The 23048-nt window shown below is 37.5% G+C and overlaps 1 protein-coding gene across 10 annotated transcripts in view; it reads left to right on the top strand.

The window, feature by feature from the left end:
* Positions 1-23048, top strand: part of SOX6 (SRY-box transcription factor 6) — a 393141-nt gene that overhangs the window by 302470 nt on the left and 67623 nt on the right. For all 10 annotated transcript variants that reach the window (XM_072337682.1, XM_072337688.1, XM_072337687.1 and 7 more), the window contains one exon: positions 7203-7282. In XM_072337682.1, coding sequence (XP_072193783.1) covers positions 7203-7282 — 80 coding nt within the window. The remainder of the gene's footprint in view (positions 1-7202; positions 7283-23048) is intronic.

The following is a 23048-nucleotide window of genomic DNA, read 5'->3' as shown; positions in this document are numbered from 1 at the left end:
AAGAATTTCCATTGTAGAAACTGTCTACAACACTCAGGCTAATACCTAGCATCTTGCAGATGTGAGAGGGCCTGTGTTTTATTTTCTTTCTTTTCTCATATTAATTGGAGCTGCTTTCTGAATCACTCTTAGTGATTAAACTGGTGGCTCCTTGCCCCTCTGAAAGGTGATATGTCAAATCGCTTCATGTCGTTTTGGCTCTGTAGGCTACTTGACATGGCAGTGACTCTGGAAGAAGAATACCAGCATGATTTTCTGCACAGGAACAGATTTTTGCAGTTATCACAAGGTGTTCCTTACAGTAGCTATTCTAACTCTTTATCAAGCCTGAACTGCTTTACATGTGACTCGACCTCATTGCAGAAGTGATAAAGCTTAAAACCATTTTTCCTACCTGCTGGAATGCAAAAAAATAGGCATATAACAAATGTTAAAAGACTGAAACACAGACAGAAATCAAGACCTAGATATCTCAGAACAGAGCTATTGGGAACAGAGCTGAGCTACTTAATAGTATGTTAGTGTTTTGTATCCAACTGATGCTAATAAAGGACCAAAGTCACAATGATCTGGCTATACTCAGAGGCTGGCAAGAAATGAGAGTATTTATATTTATATGTATTAAGCTCTACATTGTATGGCACAGGGAGCTAGGCAGGTTAGTAGTTTCTGTTGGAGGGAGGTCATGATTAAAAAAAACACACCATAACTACAGTTTCTATTGATTAATTCCTATTTTTGGCACTCTCAGCACAGTAGTTTAGGAATTAATGAAACTGGAGATTAAGTTACACTTTTCATAGAGAGGTTCTTCAAAGTCATTTCTGAGGAATATTTATGAACTTGACTGCTACTACCTGTACTCTTCTACTTTTGTGTGAAATGAAAGTTTCACCTCTAGAACTGTCAGTTTAGACTCACTTATACTACTGAGGAAAGAAAGGGAATGCATTAACCCTTCAGAGAATTAGAGTTTTCTTTCTGCCAGCCAGTTTGGTTTTTGCCAAAAAAATGAAAACTTTTTGGTTTTACTTTAGATTGATGTAGGCAAGACTAAGTTTTGACAGTGGTGATTTTCCTTGACATTCAGAAATGACATTGAAAGAGATAGGAGATGGGCACTATTGAAACTCTGTGTCAATTAGGAAATGTCTAATTGTTGTGTACACACATTTATTTTCTTAGCCCACAAAATGGGCTAGGTACAAGCCATCTCTGATTTGGAATCAGTGTATTCACATTAGTGTACCATGATGGCCAGGATAAGAAATCTGAGCTTGATGCACAGGTAGGGCTATGATTATTTATGTATTTCCATGCAGATGTGTTTTCATGGGCTCAGTGGGAACCAAGTTCATGTCTGCTTAGCTCAGTGTCAAGATATCAGCTTGGGTACTGTTGCAAATATGAATTTAAACTCTGCAGTTAAACTGAAGAAGGAAAATGTAACAAACTACAGTAAGTTACAGCATCAGTGGGAGGAATTCTAGGAAGGAAAGGGAATTAAACGGATTCTGAGGCCCTTCCAGAACAAGCCTGTTGAACTCCTGGGCTCCAAAATGCTATGAATAGAAAACTCACAGAATTTCTGATGTATGGCTATTCTTTGTATCTGACAGGACAGTTTCCTACTGATCCAGCCTGGCTGGATCTATAATATCAGGTGGCTGTAGCTCTCTTCCAACATGTTTTGGAACTCTAGGAGGTGAAAGAGCCAGAAGTTAGCAAGAGCTCATGACAAGTAATAATTACATTAGAGAAAAAAAAAACCCCAAAGTCCCGTGCTTCCTTATGTATCTCAAAGTCATGTAATATAATTTTCCGGCATGGTAAGTACTAATTGAGAAATCAGAGCTGCATAGACCACCTAATTAATTTTTTATACATATTTCAGTATTTATAGTGTATACTGGATTAATTAAAACTTTAGGGCGCTTGCATCTCAAATGACTGTTGTGACTATTGACCTGCAGGCACTCGACGAGCCTTGCAGAGTACCTGGTTATGGGGTTGCCCCTTATTCCAGTGGGAAACTGAGAGAGGCAGCTGTTAGGAAGCTAATACTTGCCCAGAGGTGCCACACAATTATTAAGATTATTTTGCATTCCAAGTACTGCAAAGCAACTATTCTAGGTTTCTGACTGTGACCATGATACTGCTCGGAACTGCGGGGTAACATAAGTATCATTATACATTTTCTTCCAGGGTATATTTCCCCTTATTTAACTAACTGCAAGAGTCCACAAAAAGTCAGTGGGCTGGAGTGTTCTTGAATATGATTAGAGTTTCCCCTTAGTGCCCTGGGTAAAGAGGCACTGAGAGTTATAAGGAGGAAGATAGCTCCTGCCCGTTTTGCAGTGCCTCAGGAGTTACTTCTTTCCAGGTTTGTGTATAGGAGGGAATGGAGAAGTAGGGTGGTGACAGAGGAAAGATAGAGGTTAATGCTGGGCAGGAGCCATACCAAGCTAGCTGTGTAGCAACACATTAGGTTGACTTTAAAAGCACTGGCCACTTTTGCTCCATAGTCTTCTACAAGTGTTTTGTGTTCTGTCAGTTCTTCATTAGATGTGGAAAAGTACCTATGAAATAGATTATTGAAAACAAAGACTTTGAGGCATGGAGAATGCAAACATCTATTTAAATGGCTTTTCAGAGTAATATGCTGCAGTGTAGTTTCAAAGCATATCTTCTTATTTAATCCAGAAAGTATATAAAGATCATGATTAGAATGATTGAGAAATAACCCATCTGCCTGCTTAGGTTATTCTGTTTTATATACTAAAATATTATGCGAGAGATTTTTCTATGCTAGCAATATAATGAAATGTGAAAATTCAGACTGTTTTCCTAGACCAGTGGCAAAACTAATGGGAAATGAAGTCAAATCGTTGTCATTGTTCTGTTCTTGATGTGAAGCAAATAAATAGTAACTACTTTGAAGTAATTGAAAAAGATTAGATGAAATATGACAAAAAAAAAAAAAAAAACAAAAAAAAAAACCCAATACTGTCATACTTATTGTCATCTGTCCAGACCTCAGAGCATTACAGCAGTATGAGATATTTATCAGAGAACTAATTAAACTCGGTCATTACCATAACTAGTGCTCACAGCTAGCATCTTCTTAGATCCATTGGGTTACACTGATATTCATCATCGCCATTTCCATTTGGAACAAGCCTTTCAGAAGTTTTTCCCAAAGCTGAAAATGACTTGTATTTTATATAACACAGTACTGTGTTTCCAAAAGCTGCTGTTCCTCTTGGCACATGAGAACAGAATCAGCTGTGTACTGATTTGGACGTGTATCTCTACATGGCAGAGGTGCTGCACGAGTCTCGTTTCTGATGGAAATTCCCCAGCACTGACCTAGTCTGTCATGTGTTCCTTGTTGGGTTTTAGTGGTTGCAACAAGGAATCTGAAGCCTTCAGGATCTGTTGCTGCAATCTATGTGTGCCTCACTCCTAAATGTTCGGGTGAGCGTAGGAAGTGGTAGTAGCCAACTGAATATTTTCAGCTGGGATTTGCACTAAAGTTCTTTACCTGCAAGCAGGCAATCATTGAGGCAGCTGATTTTGATGGGATGTGAGGATGGCAATAAGGCAGCGATGTGCCTCTCAGATCCCACTGAGATCATTCCTGTTCAGGAAGAACTAATGTGTCATCAGGCAGACGAGATGCTATATAGTATTGCCTTATCTGTTACCTCTGTAAACCTTTTCTTCAGTCCTCGAGAAGGGGTAGGCATCTTTATCTCTGCTGTGTCCCAACAACATTGAGTGGTACAGTACACTCTTCTCTGTCTGCTTACTGTGCCTGGGTGGGGGAGGTCCTGCAGTGTGTGATCTGGCACAGCTCTTCCACCCCCACTTCCTATTATTCTACGGCTGCATAAGGATAATGTGCAAATGGCCATTCGAGATCCATGTGGAAAGAGACAGGTTTAAAGGCATAATCCCAAAATGGATAAGCAATTATCAAAATGAAAACCTGGAGAGTCAATTTATGTCTTACAATAATATTTTAGAAAGATTGGTAATAAACCAAAGTCATCCCCTACTGTGAATTTCACACAAGAGCTGACTCTTCTGTTGGCCAGAATTCCTTCTTTTCCTTACAGCTTGCAAGGCCATGATCTGGAAAGTAAGTCCGTACATCCTATAAATAAAATCCAGTATGCTTCATCCCTTAATCCAGGGCAAACAGAAGAACATTTACGTTATCTCTACATAGAATAGCACAGTACAATTTTATGCTGCTTTTATTCGGTTGAAAATGTTGCTCAACCTGACAATTGAAACAGAAGTCTGGTGTGATTTTCTGTAGCTTGTAAGCACCAATTTATACATAAACAGCAGCAGCCAAATGTAAATAGACAATCAACACAGCAAGGAGATTGAAAAGATCGGTTTACAAGACATAACAGATTTCCTTCTTTTGGCATTCTGCTTAAGCCTGGTCATGAAAGGCCAGCACACCCTGGTACCTAAAGCAGACTTGTCTGAACATGCTCTGTCTTCTTTTGTTCAAATTGAAAAGAATGGATCTTCATGCAAGCATTCCAAATCGAAGAACAAATTTGGAAGAGAAAATGCTACAATACATTGACTGATTTCTTGCCAAGACAGCTACTGAGAAGCTTCTTGATCCATTCTTGCACTGAGAAAGTTAGAGGGGGGAAATATGTACCTTCTGTAATTAAAAATTAAAACCAGTCAATTCCCTGCATGCTCAGTTTCCTCAAGGGAGGAAAAAAACCTAAAATACCTTTGCTCTGCTTTTACTGCTTTGTGTCAGCAAAGTCTTCCAAGGCTGACAGAGTATTAATTTTTGTTCTCAGCGCACTGACGCTGCTAACACACCAGGACTGAACCATAATTTAGGGTATTAAAATAAGGACAAAGAAACAAGGAATAGTACGGTATGTTAATAATAAATAAATTGCATAACTATGAAATTATACTTTCCTCTAACAAAAGAGGGAACTTTAGGCAGCAGGTGAGCGAAAGAACACTATAGGGTGTGGTAGAGATACTGTTAAATTAATTGTGAAGTTAAAAACTCCGTGTGTCTGTCTGTGTGTGTGGGTGTGTGTGTGTGTGTGTGTATGTGTGTGTGTATGCCTGTGTGTAAAATATCTGGCTATTTCAAACCATAGGAGCGTGACAGCTGTGAAAAAGGAGTGCCGCGGGGAATTCTTTTAGAGTTTGATTTTTTTTAAAATATGTTTGACATGGAAAATGTTTTAGTACAAATAAAGCAACTGGTATTGAACTTAAAAAGTATACGTGGAGGGGGAGGGAGAAAGAAGAGATTGCTGTGTGGAACAGGAATGAATTATTCATGATATTTAAAGAAAGAATGCCTCCAAAATGTTCTGCAAGAAGGTCCATGCTGATGACTCGGAAGGTTATTTCCCTCCCCCCCCCCCCCCCCCCTCATTTAAAGCATCATTAATTTCAACATCTTTGTGATTTTTTTAAAACCTTGTAAAATATTTCTGAAAGAAACGTTCTTTAACTTAGTGTCTTATTTATTCGGATAATTTCATAGAAATATCAAAGAGATGAGTAGAACTGCTTAACCACAGAGATAGCTTTAGTACTTTAAGAAAGGAGATAGATTGTTGTTGTTGTTGCTTTATTATTTTTTTTTTTTAAAGTAAAAAATCCCCAACATCTTTGCAGACTAAAATCAACCTCATGGAAGGGGGAAAATAAGAGAAGATATTTTGAACATTACTCCATAGGACACCAGTTCAATATAGTGTTAGTGAATGCATTGTAGCAGAGCTCCATATGCAATCAGAAGCCAATTGTTACTGGACTGTGTACAAGCACATACTGTGCTCAATGGTCTGATGAGGTATTATGGATATGATGCAAAGAGGCCTTGTGGATTAGACATGTACAATTTATTAAAAAAGTGAAACAACTGAACGTTTTAACTGAGCTGAACACAATAGCACTTCAGGTGGTAAATAAAAAGAGTTCTGAGAAATCCAGTGACTGCCAAGACTTTGGGCATTGTTACTTACTTGGAGGGTGCTGACAAAAATAATCTAACTCCTGCAATGTCCAGATTATTTCATTTTGGATGTGATATTTTCTCTCATTATTACATTATGCTTTCAGCATGGAAAAGTTAACACAAAACAGGCTGATTATTATAAATCTCAACAATGTACAGAAGAGCAGCCTGTTAAAATGTAGACTACAGATAGTACATAACTCTGACTTTCAATAAGAAGTTTGAGCCAAAACGATATTCCATTAAGTCATAGTTACAATGTAATTTATCCATCACTGTATTAATTTTTACATTACAAATTCCACTGATAGACTGCTCCAGCATTCCTTTGCTCTTTACATGGACGAGGAGTCTCAGTGGCCCTGTGTGACACAGTATGTTGCACTCATTTTTGATCAATAGTATCTCTTGTTTTCTAAAGTATTTGCTGTCCTCTCTGTGCAGAGGGCACACATTTTCACTTCCTGGAAAATAGAGCACAGAGATTTTTGGGTCTGGATCTTCATGTAACTGAACAACTGCTTCATCTATTAGAGTTGAGTAGGGTCTCAGCTGTAAGGGATATCTAAAATTATATTTACAGTTATTTTTTTTAATTTTTTTTTTTTATTTTTTTTTTATTTTTAGACGATTTAGCTTGATTTTTGTCATAGGCTATCTGAAAGGAGTTGATGAAACAAAAACAACCTCAGTCTGTGTTAAGTCAGCTAGGTGGCTTCACCAGGAAAGAGCTACTTCGTACTGAAAGGAAAGTACTCTGCATTTATCAGGGCTAGCATTTCTTGGTTTGCAGCAAATTTATGCTGTTTTAGGAAACGTGGTGACATTATTTTCCCTCTGGGATCCACTGGGGCTTCCTAGGGTACCTTGTCTGTGTGTCTGTGGCCTTAAGTCCCACTTTGTGCCCAAGTTTACATGCCTGATTTGAGCGTGGCTTTTGAAAAACAAAAATGTTTTGTTATGTTTTGCCAGTTTGCCTACGAGCTATCTGCTAACAAAGAAGTTCCAGGGGAGCGTGGCAAGTCCATGCCCAGCAAAGTCTTTTGTTTTTGCAGATGTTTAGGCTTAGAAGAGTGCTGTGGAGCACAGGCAATCTTAGGTCCATGTTTGCACTTGTCTGCTGCTATTCTCTGCTCATTGTCTGAACCTGCACGCATTGTTCTCCCGACAGGTGATAACTACCCTGTGCAGTTCATTCCATCAACAATGGCAGCTGCTGCTGCTTCTGGACTCAGCCCTTTACAGCTCCAGGTATGTGCCAGAACAAAAAAATGTGGGATCGAAGCCAAAATTTTAGGGGAAAACTGCTAACCAGCTGTATGCTAAATAATAGCCTGAATGTTAAATATTTTTTGAGCGCAGCCCAGGAGGATTAACACCTTATGTACTTGTGGTACTGCAAACACAGCAACATGCATTCAACCTTGATACTCCAAGTGAAAGACACCGTTCTGTGTCTTTTACATAAGCATAATTCATGGTATTTTCTTAATTATATGACTAATCGGTAAGAGACATGTTCACGGGTCTTTTTCCACTTTATTTTCATTTAGTCTTTCACCTGTGTCTGCACAGTACTATCTTTAATTGGGGCAGTGAGTATATGAAAACCAGTCTGCTACCGAGGCTTTTTTTACGGACAGTGTGGGGTTGACAATACAATAAATTGCAAAGTCTTTTGGCTTCTGTATTTAGGTAATCTCTACCATTCTGTGCATTAAGCTGGTCAAATGCCAAGCATAGTCAGGATGCTTGGTTGGTCATTTATGTTTTTTTGGCGTAGATGGACTGAAATGTTGTGAAAGGAAGATTTATGTGCCATGTTATAAGCTAGCTTTTTGTGGCAAGAAGTTTTTAATTTCACAAGAAAAGACACAACAATGTCATAAATAATGAAGAAACAGTCAAAAGCTTTCAGAGTTAAAATGTGTGGAAAGGAAGTGACAGTGAACATGAGAGGAGAGGCCATTAAAGATGCATGTAACTATTTGCAAGTAAACCTTTGAAACCCCTGTTAGAGTTCGGTTCACATACAAAGTAGGAATAAATTGTGCCTAGAGTAGCAGTGTACTGCCACGTTAATATCCAAATATCTACTTTGCTTACCCTTATGCAATTATATCTTTTTTTCCAGAGGGACCAAAGCAAATTAAAAAACCCTCTCATCTTTACCCATTGCTGATATTCTTATTGCAGAGTTAGCGTAAGTGAGAATGGGACCAAAACTCACTTTTCACCTGTGGAACTGTCAGAAAAGACCCCTTGAGCTTATAGCTGACCAAACCTAAAAGCAAAACTTAGAAAGGGAACACCCCGATGCTTCAGAGCAAGATCTCCCTTCTGGGTCATAATAATATATTGAGACTGTCTCTTAGAAAAACTTTAAACTAAAGAGTTTTTCAAAAGGAAAAATTGCAGGTACTCAATTTTAGCTGGTTTCCTTTGAAAACCTGTACTTGAATACCTACTGCAGCAAAAGTCCTATTAGCTGTTATACATGGGACCCACAGATCTGTATGCACATCAGCTTTGACCAGAATCTACAGCAATACTGCATTTTCATTAATTTTCAGAAATTATAAGCCAAGCTGACAAAAATGATATGCACAGATAGAAAAAAGAACCGTTGAAGAAATTGGTGTTAATAAATTCAAAAATGTTTGAGTTCTTGAGGGTATAGAATTTCCCTTCAGAAATACTTATTGTAATAGAGGTTTTTGGCTTATTTCCCTCCACTCTTTCTATTTCGTTGGAATTTCACTTCTACAGCAAATTCTTTAACGTTTCATGTTCATAAGGACTTAAATAATAGAGTACTTGGCCTTTAGTTGGTATCTGCTCATCTGATTGTCAAATTGGCTGAAGTTTATTGACTCTTAGTATTGATACTTTCTTTATCTAATTTCCCTAAGTGTACCCTAAAATAAAATGTTATTTAGGTATGATTGTGGGAGGGAATTTGTTGTTATACCTGATGCATCATGAAGTCTGTTAAGGGTGTAGCATTTCAGCTCCTCATTTTTTCATCTTTGCTTCCCTTCCCCCTTCTTTCTCCGACTTGCTTCCATGCACCCCACCCACTTATTTATTTACATAAATATGTGACCATGGTATCTGAGTATTTCCCAAGTGCTTAAAATACTGATCACAAAACTAGTTTCTGTTCCTTTCAGCCAGCGGGAGAAACAGCTAATTAATGTGCAGGTTTAGTTTTGTTACTACATGTGAGTGTGTGTACAGTATCTATGTTTGAAGAACTTGTGGACTAGAAACTATCACGATTAAACAAGCTTTGCAGAAGCCCTAATGATTCAGTTTACTATAACATTACTATTATTTGCAAAATCATATTCTCAAATCTATATCTAGCTGCAATGGAAATTCTTTATCTGCTTCAAGGTTGTAGCCTCCTCTTTTTTCACTTATTCTGCTGGGGATGATCAAGCACTGAGTAAGAGATACTAGAAATGTTGTGTTCTCGTTTTCCTGTGTCTTAGGGCAGCTTCAGTGGAAGCTGTGAATCTACTAGCAGAGAAAACAATTTACTCCCAGGTACATTGTGTAACTGTAGCAATTATTGCATTGAAGATGTTTTCCACTGACAGTGATTTATAATTAATGGTTTGTCTATTTCATTGGAGCTCTATTTAGCCTATTAGTATCAGAATGTGTTTTCTCTGGATACCTGTGTCTCAGCTGCAGATAATATATCTCCTAGAGTTGAAGACTGTAGTTGTAGTTACTACATGTCTATACCATTCCAGAAGTAGTAGAATGTTCTTCTCTGGGTTGATGTCAGGTAGCTTATTTTCATACTGCTCTCATGGATGTGACATTGATGGCATCATTGAAAAAAAGATACAAACTGTCCCACATTTCCTATGACAACTCAGCCTTATCTCATGAGTTTCCTCAGCAATTTGGCTAAGATTTAAATAATTTGTTCTAGAACCACACCTTGTTAGAACCTTGCTGATTAGGGAACAGTTCTCCAGTTGTTGTCTGAGAGAGACAAATCTGCTTCTGTTTATTCCTCCAGCTTCAAACAACTAGGAGTGAATTTCCCCCCCCCCCCCCCCCCCCCATCGACCTTGTGCTAAATAGTTTAAAGATACATTACCAGAAACAGCTGTAGCAGAAATGCATAGAGGTGTGTGAGCCAGTTCTGATGCATATTACATCAAAAGTTGGTTGTTTTTAAAATTGATCAATGAGAGCAGAAAAAAAAAGAAACAATAATTTTCATTCTTCTCTTTTATTTACCAACCTTCTGTTCCATTTCTCTCCTTTTGCATTTCCCTGAATTTTGTCCTTAGTTCTTGAATGACTGCAGTGATACTGATTGTAGATATGTATGAGGAGTAATCTTGCTAAAAGAGTGAACCTGATCATAAAATGGATTTTCCCAACTTTTGTTGTAGCAGTAACCTAGCTATTGGGAAGTCTCAGTGGTAGCAAATGGAGCACCTATGTATCCTTACTTTCAAACAAGGAAGGTTACTGTGTGCTCTTCATGGTTTAAAAATCTGCCATCATTCCTATATGCTTCTACAAAGCAGTCCATGTGCTAAATAAGGAAATGTTGCAACTCTCTCAACCACAACTGATAAACTGTTGATAGAAATGGAAGCACTACAATGATGCTAACTGGAGTTATTCATAAACAAAGCAAGCCCTAGCAAAAAAAAAAAGCCAAACAAAAAAGCTTTAGTTCATAACTTCTTTCCTAAACTATTTGTGTAATTCGTCCTTTAAAATTTATCACTTACAAACCTAATGAACCTTGGCGAGTCTTAACTGTAGTTGCAGCTGTGTCCTTGAGGCCTGAAGTTTTTATAATTGATTTTAAAAATGTAAGTTTTAACTAAACATGTATTTGTCTGTTTCTGTTCTCCCCTCCCTTCTCATCCTACCCTTTCGTACTCTCTTCTAATTGCAAACAAAGTAAATGACCTTTTGTTATACCGCTGGGTGTGGATCCAGCACACCGCTGAAGCATTGCATAGCCTGCCTCAGGGGCACAATATGAGTAGAGTGAAGGCTAAAGAATGCTATTTTTAGTTGAACAGTTCGGCAGATGGAGGCATGAATACTCATATATCTGAAGGTTGAGGGGTTTGAACCATTAATTTTGATAATGTATTTAACCCTGGGAACAATCAGAAACTGTAACTCTAAGGTTACAATGCTTTTGACCTTTGGAGAACAGAGGGCACTCAGTACAGTAAACAATATATTACATTCCTACTTATTCCAATTCTCTCACACATATAAATTTCAGGACACAGTTGACATTTGCTTTCCTCAGCTATTTTAGTGCTGGTTCTTAAAGTAAGTAAAGAAGAATGTGCAGGAAAGAGGCCAATGTAATGCGACAGTCATGTAAATATGGCCTTTAAATAGCTAAGATGTTAAATGTGGCCTTTTATGAAGAAATATTATTCTCAGAAACTAGAATCTTGGTGACTTATTATTTCAATGAAAAAGTTGTTTCAGTGGACTGCTTCGCTTATTGGAGTTTCCTCTATATGTTGTAACCTTAAAGTAATTTTTAGTGGGTCTAACGTGATCTGATAGTGGTAGCTTACACTCAAGGTGATTTGGTCCCACTCTGGTACCACATCATGCAAAGTGATGTACCTGCCTTATGTCTTATTAAATGATGCATGCTCCTCTTCAACAAATATAGCAGTTAAATATCACACAGCTTAAGTATTTCTAATTAAAATATTTCCATGTGTCAGCATACTGGTAATGTATTATTTTAATCCATTTATTTTGTTTATGAAACAGTGACATATGTTTAGATTGTGAAATATATGAGCCTTAAAAATCACTTTATTGAAGAAAATTAATTTCTACAATGCTGTCTCAGTAATGTGTTCACTCACCCAGTCAGTCACTGGCAGGGCTGCCAGTCTTAATGTTGGTTAGACACAGTTTAACAGTTTTGTCTGACATAAGACTCTCCGATATAGAAGGCAATAATAATTTTTTCAAGTGCAAAAACGATAAGGTTTTTTTTGTTTTTGTTTTTGTTTTTTTAAACACAATGAAGAATGGAGATTGGATAATTGTGAAAGAGATTTGGTGAGACCAATCAAAATTAAAAACAGCCAGTTTCCTTCTCAAAGTTAGACACTGTAATTTGTTTGTCAGCAGGTAGACGTTTGGGTCAGCACTGCAAGTGAGTGACTGTCAGCGGGAATTCCTACAAGACAAGTAATTTCCCTCAATGTATTACTGACAGATTGCTCACTTCTTCGAATCACTAGAGAAAACAAACTTAATATTGTTACAGACAGAGTTTCTGTCTTCATTAGCCTTACAGAATGATTTTATCTAGCATTCAAAGACTACTGAGCTCTAGGTGGGCATAATTTAGCAGAATTTTCCTTATTATGATACAGTGAATAGTGGCCTAAATTAAGGGAATGGTGTGCGCAAATTTCAGTGTATGGAAGTAGTAAATTAAATATTTTGGTCCTTTTCTTATGTAGAAATGTAGGCTGTAGCACGGGAAAGAAAGGAGTTGAAAGAAGGTTTTTATTAGGGCTCTGAGAGAACAAGCAAGCCCTTTAATGAAACTAAAATTAAAAATACGCCAAGCTTGCAATACTTAAGAAAATTTAATTAAAATCAATGAAATAGTTATACTTACGCCTTTCTCTGCTTGAATGTTTATGTCTAAGTGTAATATCTGTGTTATCAAGTTGAATTATATTAGTGACACTATCAATGAAAATGATGTCATTGAGTCAGTATTTTATCATATAACCTCAATTATTTGTAGGATCTCTTAATTCTCCCTCTTTTCCTTCTCCTTCTCATCTTCAACCCTGACTTATCTTACAGACTCATTTTCATAAGGAAAGAACAACCCATCAAAATTGAGACTTTGCAGTAACCTATCAGTTCTGGTGAAATTGTTGCCAGGAGGATTTTCCTGGCTCCTTCAGTAATGGTCTTCCTGGTAAAACAAGAGGGCATCTCCCTCCTTTCTTCAGTTTTGTATAAACAGGCAAACAAAGCCATTAACTAAAGTCATCAGCCACCTACAGCCAGCAGCATTAATGCTGCAAGACCCTTTTCTCACCTATTTAATGCCCTATATCTTCTGTAACTTCTTTTAACTGCAAATCTTTGTTACTTTTATTCTTGCTTAATGGAATAGTGTTGCATTATGTAATAAAAAATTTACAGCAGTGTTTAAGAAGCTATTTCCACAGTCTGTAACAGTTCTAGTACTTCCCTTGGATGTGGCAAGCCTAAGTCTTGGGCTTGTGCTTCCCCTGTTGCACGAAGAACACTGGCTACCAGACTGCCACCCAGCCTGGCAAGGCCCTCTTTGTTCCCTTCAGATGGCCAAACTTTCCTCCATCTAAAGTCCTGCACCCGTTCTCTTCTGCAATGCATGAAGGCTTTTCAGTCTGGCAGCTAGGGATCAGATAGGCTCACATCTTTTGTACCTCTAGATCTTACCAAACAGGACAGCTGACTTCCAGGCCCTTACGCTCTGTTGAAGAGAGGATTTACCACTGGGATCACAAATAGCATAGAAATAAATTCACTTATCAGGTAACTTGTATGTTTAGAAGGATGTCATCTTTATAGCCTGGATTGCAGGAGGTTTGCAGACTCTCCCCAGTCTGTACCAAGGCAGAAGAAGCTCAACCCCAAGTGACTGTAGGAGGTTGAGCCCAGAGCATCAACAAGACATTCTTGCTTCCTTAACCACTGGCAGCCCCTCACTGAATGCCCAGGCTCTATCTTAAAGTAGTTGTGCTTTGCAAAGCATGCTCCCTGGGGTGCCACTTGGAAGCCAGTAAGAAGCAAATAAGTTACTGCTGCATTTACTGATAGAACACCAGCACACTGTCAGGGGATGAGCACGTTTTTTAAAGCTCTTTTAAAACTGTGGCATCCCTTTGGGGACCAGGCTGACTGTGAGGCATACTCTGAGCTAGCAGTTGGATTCCTTCTAACTTTCTAGAAATGTATATGGTGTATGCCTTACAGGAATTAGCTGCAAGTGGATATGTTTCAGAAATTTATAGTTCTGATACCTATAGAGCAAGCTGCTTAATTTGGATACAAATTATAAACATGAAGGATTCTTTCCATGAAGGTGTTAGCATATTCAGACATTTAGAAATTAGCAGCAATCAGATTAATAACAAAGATGCTTTTACACTGTCAGCTCTGTACGCAAATGAGAATACTCCTCTATATCATCATTCCTTCCTCTCTGGTTGCTATAGAAAGAGAAAACAAACCACCTTACATCTGCAGTGAAATTTGTAAGACTAAGAATAGTTAGATGAGGTATAGACACGCAGACACGTGCAGTGTGTGTGCTCACAGGAAACGAAAGAATTTTAAAGATTTGTGGACTGGGCAGATGTCATCACATGCCTTACTGTGGAGGGTCTTTGATCATAGAGTGTATCACCCTCCACTGACCCAGGTCAGAATGAAAGGAACACAGAAAATGAGTTAGAGCTTGCTAAATGTAGTGTAGTTGTTGCTATTATGGAATAGAGTACTAGTGCATCTGGTCTGTGATGTTTTCAGTATCTTTATGAGTGAGAAAGTAGAATATGTCCCAAATCAAAGAAAGTGTTGGAATCATCTCCCTTCTTCAGGATCAACATGAAGGTCACATATGACTATGGGGCACAACAGAAGGTTTGTGTATCAGTCCTGAAAGAAAGGCACTGGAGGGAGAAGAATGTTTAAATGTCATTATTAAGAAACTATTCTAGAAGCAAAGAAATCATTCACAAAATTTGTTGAAGTCAATATTATAAAGCCCATATTTTGGAGTTGTGCTTGAATCACAACAAATAGGTAGGCATGAATAGAAGTGAAGAAGCATTCCCCATTCAGGAATACTGAGAATATGTTGTTACATCTACTAGTATTTTACAAAGTGAAGTGAATGATGAAAAGAGATCAAGTCCTTTGAAGGAATTGCACCATTTTTTTTCTAAACACTAGGAAGAGATCAAGTCAACAGTTTTAACTAGTTTATAGCTTTATTAAATAGCACATCTGGGAATTATTTACCATAATTTATCCTGTACTGGTCATCTATTCTACTGCAGTCTTCAACACCTAGGGGAGGGCTAAGATTGGGTCTCATAACCATTTTAATCTGGTCCCAGCACTGCTGTTGAAATACCATCATACCCAGCACACATCAGAATGTGTGATAGGCTTATGTGAAATATACATTTACTGATATAAAACACATAAGTGTACAGTGGATTTGTAAGAATAAATTCCCAGTTACCTGGTTTTGAGTTGTAAATGTGATTTTTTTTTTTATATTTAATTTTTATAAGCTATTTGAATATGTTTTGCATAATTTTGTATGCACTTCCTTTAAGGAAATTATTTAATTTTCCTTGAAGGAAGTTCTAAATATACAGTAAATTTCAGTGTGAGTGATCTGCTAAGCAGCCTGTAAAGCACAGTCGTTTTTAATGCTTTAAAATATTTGTAAATGGGGCTTGTTTTCTGCTTCACAAAGAAGATGTTTCACTGTTTTCTGCATTTAAATATACATTTAAATATGTTGACTTACTGGATATCACAGCAGGCTGAACAGGGAAAAGCCATTTTTAATGGTATGTTAATTGAATGGGATGCTAGAGATGCACCTGAGTGACTTTTTTCCCAGATGTGCCCCAGCTGACTGATAAAGGTTCTCCTGATCAGTAGAGCCAGTATATATTTATTATATCCGTGTCTCCTGTCCATTTTTGCTTGTGAAAATAAGAGAATGGTTACATATGAACTCTCTGTATCTCTTGCAAAAATATAAAAACGTTTCAGCTTTAAACCCCAACAGCGCTTTTGAAAATTAATTGTGGAGTTGCCTTGGCGTCTTCTCACAAGATGAGGATTTGGAGTCAGGAATTATGAGAGATAGTGCGAGGTAAAGAGAGACTCTTCCTTTTTCTTGCCTTGCACCCATTTATTAGTGCGATGATGTCTCATTATTCTGTCATGGCAGCCTGCAGAAATCTAATTGCAGTGCTTTTGCCTCTTGGTATGATTAGCAGTAGTGGGTGAGCATTCAGTTTTCTTGTTCTGTATCTGTACAGTACCATACAGGGAAATACTGCCATAGCCGTATATGAAGATTTCTCTGTCTGAGTGGTCAGACAGTGAATGCATGTACCAACCTATGCCAGATCTTAAGAAGTTTTATTGCTACTTATTATTCCCATGGTCTGATTTCTTTTTCTTTTATTTAAGCCTCTGATTATTTCTTCATAACCATGTTGACAAATCAAGAAGGCCCAGCAATTGTATGGCCATCTTCTGTCCTGAACTGATTTAAGCCCTATTGGATTATGAGAATAATTACCTTTTCAGACCCCTTCTACCAGGGCTCTCTATATTGCTGGCAATTGTACCAGTGACATGGACATGAGGAAACTCATTCACCAACTCATTTCGTACAGCTCAACAAGCAGTTCTCATAATTGCTTATAATCCTGCTGACATGAGCCAGGATGAAAATCCTGACTTCTCTCACAAAGCTCATCCATTTACTACCAGTTCCTTTTCTATATACAAAACACATGATTTCTGAAATACTTTTTTTTTTTTTTTCCTCTCCTTTTTTTACTCTTTATTTCTTTTCACTCCATGTTTCATTCCTTTCCCCAAGCTAATACAGTTGCCCTTTGTTGTGCCTGGCTTTGTATCAAAAGTATTTGAGTTTAAATGTAATTATATTTTATTTCTGTATTTAATTCTATGTCAAGTACAGGATGGTTTTAAGCAAGGTATGTTGGGGTTATTTTGTAGAATCATAAGAATGTTAAGGATTTTTTGCCGATTTCTAGGATGTGTGCTACAACAATATAATCTGGCAGTATCACACAGATAAGTTAATTGTGTTATTTCCTGTCTGTAGTAAGCCACAGGAGATCTGTGATCAAAAAGTAGTGTATTGGTAATCTGACAGCTTTAAGTGAAGGAATTCACATCCTTGTGCTTTAGAAGAAGATTTTGTTGATATTTGTGCTGTCTTTACACCTTACTTTTAACAGAGGCTCTTTATAATTTTACTCAGCTATACCTTGTTCAGACACTTAGATTCACAGAGGGCACGTGTCAGTGGGAGCACTCAGGGCATAACTCCACACTTCTGGACACAGGGGCTCACCCCACGCAGAGGTGGAACACACAATTGCTGGTCTCTCCCACAGCCTGTGCTCCTGCTTCTTGGCACACCAAGAGGAGCTGTGCTCTCAGGCTGGCAGAGAAAAGACAAAGCCAGGAGGCTGCAGTGTGAGTGTGCTTCTGCTCTGCAATGGCAGAGGAAGACTCGTGGTTAAACTACCTCTCATTAGGTCATCCTCTTGAGAGAAAAAGCTAAAAATGTACTCTGTTTTGGCTTTGATCTTGCTTTCATATGCTTTCATAAAAGACTCAAAGAATTTGCATGGTAGTGTGCAACTATTCCATTATTGTTGCTAGCAAGAATGCAAGAAAATAGATATTCTAAGTGGGAGAGATGAGAGCAGTTAGCATTCCTTTATTATCAGAACTTAACCTAGATCAACTGAAATACTTTCTGGTTTTGTCATTCTTCCAGATAAAATGTCTGTGCTTACTTATTCCTGTTTTTTTTTTTAGTCAAAAGGTTCTTACTGTTTTAGAACTCTCGAGTTACTATGTTTAGGAAATTATGTAAAAGGCTAAGCTCACTTCATTTAATAGTACGTTCTGTGAAAGGCAGCTATTATACCTGTGGAAAGCAATGCAAATTGTGTGTAACATACTTCTATGCTTTTTCTTCTTTGTCTATATGTGTGTATATATATACATATATATATATGTATATATATACACACACACACATATAACATATACATATATATATATATAACATAAAGAATTAAACAATTAAACCAGGGGAAAATTAGTAAGATGAGCAAACAAAGATGCTATGGCCTTTTCTTCTGTCAGGAGAAAGTGAGGAGTATATCTATTACATAGAAAGGATTTTTTTAGTTATCGCATTCTCATTCCTGCTACTTGCCTCAACTTTTCTTTCTCAGAGAGATCACAAGAAATGATGAAACTCCAGTTTTGGGGTTCCAAATGTTTTATACTAATTTTTTGCTTGTGCAATTTTTTAGCGATATGAACACTGAGCAGTGCAACTGCAGTATTTCACTTCCACCCTAATTCAATTCCCTACTTTGTGTGGCAGTCTCAGTGTATTCAGCAGGTTGTACGCCAGCAGATGAAACAGATGTTTAGGCCATACTGGAATGGAGCAGCATGCTGCATCAGGACCTGGATATTCCTCTTGACATCTGGATGCTGCTGGGTTGGGAAGTCTGCCTTAGGCCAGGAGGCAGTAGGAGCCTTGTGGCAGTGAACATAGGGTCCTTGCTGCTCTTTAAGCGATTAGTGCACTGAAGCAGCAATAATGCTGAATTATCGCTTGGTTGCGTTCTTCTAAGGAATCTTGGGACAAAGAGATAGTCAAGGAGGATTATTTACAGTAAGTCATGTTCAGAAAGACAAGACTAATTGCAGTATTTTAAAAAAGCATTCTTTCAAACAATTTAATAGTAGAAGTGTTGCAAATACTTTAGGAAACTTTTTACAATTCAGGAAGCAAAAAGCTAACAGAAAAACCTCCCTTTCTCATTTAAAATCATTAGGTTGAGAAAAGACAATTTCAGCTGTTTTCCAATTTCATGGTCTGGCCAAATTGTATGTAGCAGACAACAAAATGTGACTGAAGACGTGAAACTGAAGGTATACGAATGCTCATGCCTAGTGGAGACAAAACTGTGAACTTCTAATAGCTGCAAGGAAGAATATTAGATGTGGAAGCTGTCTGACTTATGCATTGATTCTTTATAGTTTCACTTTATCAAGTTGAAAATTGTGCTGCTACAGCTTAAATTGTCTGCTGCAGCACTTTCCTTTATGATGTTCGCTATTTAAACACAATATATATGGTATATTGCATGGAAATACGTGTTTAATGTTTTGTGATTACAGACTGACAGACAAAACAGCATTTTGCAGGGATTCTCCCCACCCCAATAAATTTTCACTGCTGAGACTATTTCGTACTTAAATGCGGGTCCTCCCAAAAAGATTACAGCTTTTTGGAGAACATCAGGCAATATTCTAAAGAAGAGTGGTTTGTTGCTCTCATTTAACCTCCGGTATTCTAAAGGGGTTACATTTAATTAACACTGGCTAAAGGCCTGACCTGAGGGGCAACCAAAAGTGATTGAACTGCATTTTCAGATCCAGGCTGTAATCTGTTGGGAGAGGAATAATAATAATAAAAAGAAAAAAAAAAATTAGAAAGCGCCATTTAGTGACATTCTTTCTAACTAAGCTGTATTTCAATGGGCCATTTAATGCTCAGATGGACAAAGGTATTACTTCAGTCATTGAATTGTAACAAACCCTTTCTCAGAGGCCCAGTTTAAAAACTCTACAGGAAAAGTGGCTTAGCATCATATTCTCAGCAGACCAACACTCAGTCTGTTTGGAAAGGAAGAAAAAAAAAGTGAAATGAGGTGAGACACAACCGCCAAGTCAGTGAGGGTTTTTTGTCTCTCCCTCCAGTCAGTGGCTTCACAAGGGAACTGCTCCTCAGAATGCAGGAGCTCCTTATTCACTACAGAAGGCTTTAATATATATATATATATTTAGTAGCTGTTACATTTTTTCCCTGATGAGGTCTTGGTCTGCCTTTTTTCTTTTCTGACATGGCAGAAATGTAGTTTTCTCTCTGAGGGCCATAGGACCAGTACCTGCAGGGTTAGATGTTTGGCTGTCATGTTGAGAAAAGAATTGAAAGTCTAATTTAAATACCACAGGCTTGGACACTTACGAGATGAGTTGTTATTTTATTCCAGTGGTGCCAATGTTACCTATATTCTATGTTGATGCGAGATGCCTAATATACTGACTGAAGTTCAGTTGTATAAATATTAGGATACATCTTTGAATTCATTTTTTAATTTTTTTTTGTAATTTTGATACTGTCTTATTAAAAATTCCCAGTGGTCTCTTAGGGCAGTGTTGTGACATTGCCTTGAAAACTTGTGAAGATGCTGTAGAACTTGTAAACAAACTAACTGCTTTACTTTCTAAGGGGAAAAAAATACAGTATTACAGAGGCAACGACCAGGTGCCAAATTATATAGATTGTCTTAGCAACTTGCAGTGATTGATAATTTGTTTCAGCTCTAAGCATTCTTTCTTGGCTTTGCCCACAGCTTTACAGTAAACAGGTTCTGAACAGGCAGTTCCTGACAGATTGTATTTAATTGTCATAATTCATTGTAATCAACGCCATTTGATTTCTAAGGATTGTGATCCCAGGAATAATGCATAAGTGAGACTTTCCTGCATTTAGGCAGCAAAGCAGAGCTAGCTGCTTTGATGGACATTTCTACTTTGTTATGTCAAAGAAGGATAAGGTCAAGAGAGTAAGAAACAGAGTTTTGAAATGAAACCTAAATGGTTCTAAGAGCATCTTAATGCACATGTGCCTGAAGGTAGGTTAGATCTTTATTGCACTGGTACAAGTATTTTAGCTGTACAGTATTCTCCAAATTTACATGACTATAACTGAGAGAGACTTTGGTATTGGATATCTATGCTGCCCGGCCATGATGATAAGTGTGGGCAGGGGAAAGAGAGTAGGTCTTTAGACAGGAATCTTGCTGAACATTTCTTCTCATTTCATTTTCTTACTTCTTCCCTTTTCTCAGGATATAAGCATTATCTTTGGGACCAAAATGTGTTCTCTGTAAATCCTTTATTTAAATATAAGAAATGTTAATAACATTTAAAGAAAGATTAATCAAATGGTAATTTCATCTGCAGTTTACATTTGCCATTACACCGAATATTGAAATGGATATGTTATAGCTGACAGCACTTATTCAGGCTCTTTCAGTATGAGTGCATACTATGACAAATAAAACCAAACTTGTAGTTAGTGTCTTGCACCAATAATAGTACAGGAGCTGTAGCACTCAGGAATAAGTCAAGGACAAAAAAGTCTATCACTTCTTCCGAACGCGTGCCAGTGGATCTCCTAGTTCATTCATATTTTGAGTAGGACTATTATACATACTGTGGGACTGTTCCCTATCAAATAATGGCATTTTGCCTCTGTAAAAGATGAAGCAAAAATTGAAGATCTGTGAGGAATAGATACTGTCTCGCTAATTGTTTTCCCCAGCAGAAATCTGGATCTTTGTCACTGACTTATTTAACAGATCCTCTTAACATCTGTCCAGCAGACTGTGGACTTTATTAACAGACAAGGGACCCACCAGACTTCAAGCCTGCTGTGTCCGTCTTCATCTTCACAGCTGTGGATTAACTCAGACTTTCCAGAAGAGGACAACCATATGGGATACTTGGTGTCACTGGGTAGCTAAAAAAAATATGAAGAAACAAATGTCGTCCAAACACAATTCACTGTTTTTACAGCCACAATTACTAGTCTGTTTAAGAAATAAGAAAGGCAGCATTGCACTAAAAAAAGAAAATCTATTCATATCTGTGTGGGAACCTAATCAGGCTCTTGTTTCCAATGACGATGACTCCACAGTCGCACCAGGTCTGCGACAAGAATGCTCCTTTTGTGTGCCGATAATGTGGAAGCGATAAAATTTCCTATAAGAGACATATGTGTTTACATCATGAGATGTGTTATTTGACAAAACGCTTTGTTCTCTGCATATTTTCCACGCAGAGTTTCATGCTGGGTTGTTTTGCTGGAAAGCTTTGATTAGCTAGAATTAGTTGCTGAAGTAAAATAGACACTTTTGTTTTATGAGTCCTCTTGCTGAGCTGTAAATTATAGTAAAACATATAAGGAGTGACAGAAAGAAGTGCTGATTTGAACCTCTGACCCATGATCGGCATAAAAACATAAGATAACTCTTTCAAAGGACTACTGAGAGCCATAAATATTCCACGGTCCACTTAAAGTTAGGCCCTTTTAACAAAATAAAGCTGTTATTTTGCATAAGGCGATCTCGACTCTGCAGTGCTACAACAATACAAGCTGCAGTATCTGAAAAGTGTAGAAATTCTTTTATCTTTGGTATAGGTTGGCCATTATCCACAGCAGGGCAGTAGAAGCTATGAGAGTGATTTTTCTTTTTCTGAACCAGTACTGTGGTCAGTAATATAAGTTGGGAACCAGCAGGCACTAGGTGATGAAATTCAGGTATATATTACTTGTAGCTTTAGAGAAGAGCGAAACAGACATGTGTGTCTCTTAGGGAAATAGACATTGTGTGGAATTTATGGCCAAATGAAATTTTCTCATGAGATTACATAGAATAGCAGTGACAGAGACTGAAAATACTTGTGTTAATAGTTCAGAAAAGAAAGAGGATGATCAGTAATAACAGATGAAATTATTATTTTAGGTTTTTTTTTCAGTACATACCCACCAGAACGTATATGGAAAACTGAAGTCTTGTAACTATGCCTCTGAACATGGAATGTATTTGTATTTTCATTAATTCAGGTTAGTTTGTTTGCCCATACATATTAGGCTGTAATAAATCTGAGAGCACATTAGCCAGCAAGTACATAAATAATCACTGCAACAGACTTTGTTAGTGTGACATTAATTATGATAATTCATTGGCTGCCTGCTTGTGTTACACCTTAAGGCCTTTTGCAGAGGTATTTGGTGCAGTGTTATAAGAAGTAGAGTCTTTTCACACTCTTAACAATGAGCAGACACTGCTGTAGGGTAATGTTAAGTGTTTTAAAATCAGAATGTTACATCCATTGTGGAGATGTTAGACCTGTACAAAATAGGGAAGGAAAAAAATGATGCTGTTAAACAGAAATCATACACATATATTTAAGCCACGTGTTCTCTAGAGATAAAAAATATATATTTTTTTGCAGTTTATTGTTACTTATTCTTTCTGAATCAAAGATACTTTTCCTAAATGTTATTCCTACTTCCTGT

Source organism: Excalfactoria chinensis, chromosome 5 (assembly GCF_039878825.1).
Source record: "Excalfactoria chinensis isolate bCotChi1 chromosome 5, bCotChi1.hap2, whole genome shotgun sequence".
Lineage (NCBI taxonomy): Eukaryota > Metazoa > Chordata > Aves > Galliformes > Phasianidae > Excalfactoria > Excalfactoria chinensis.
This window is presented reverse-complemented; position numbering and strand designations above follow the sequence as displayed.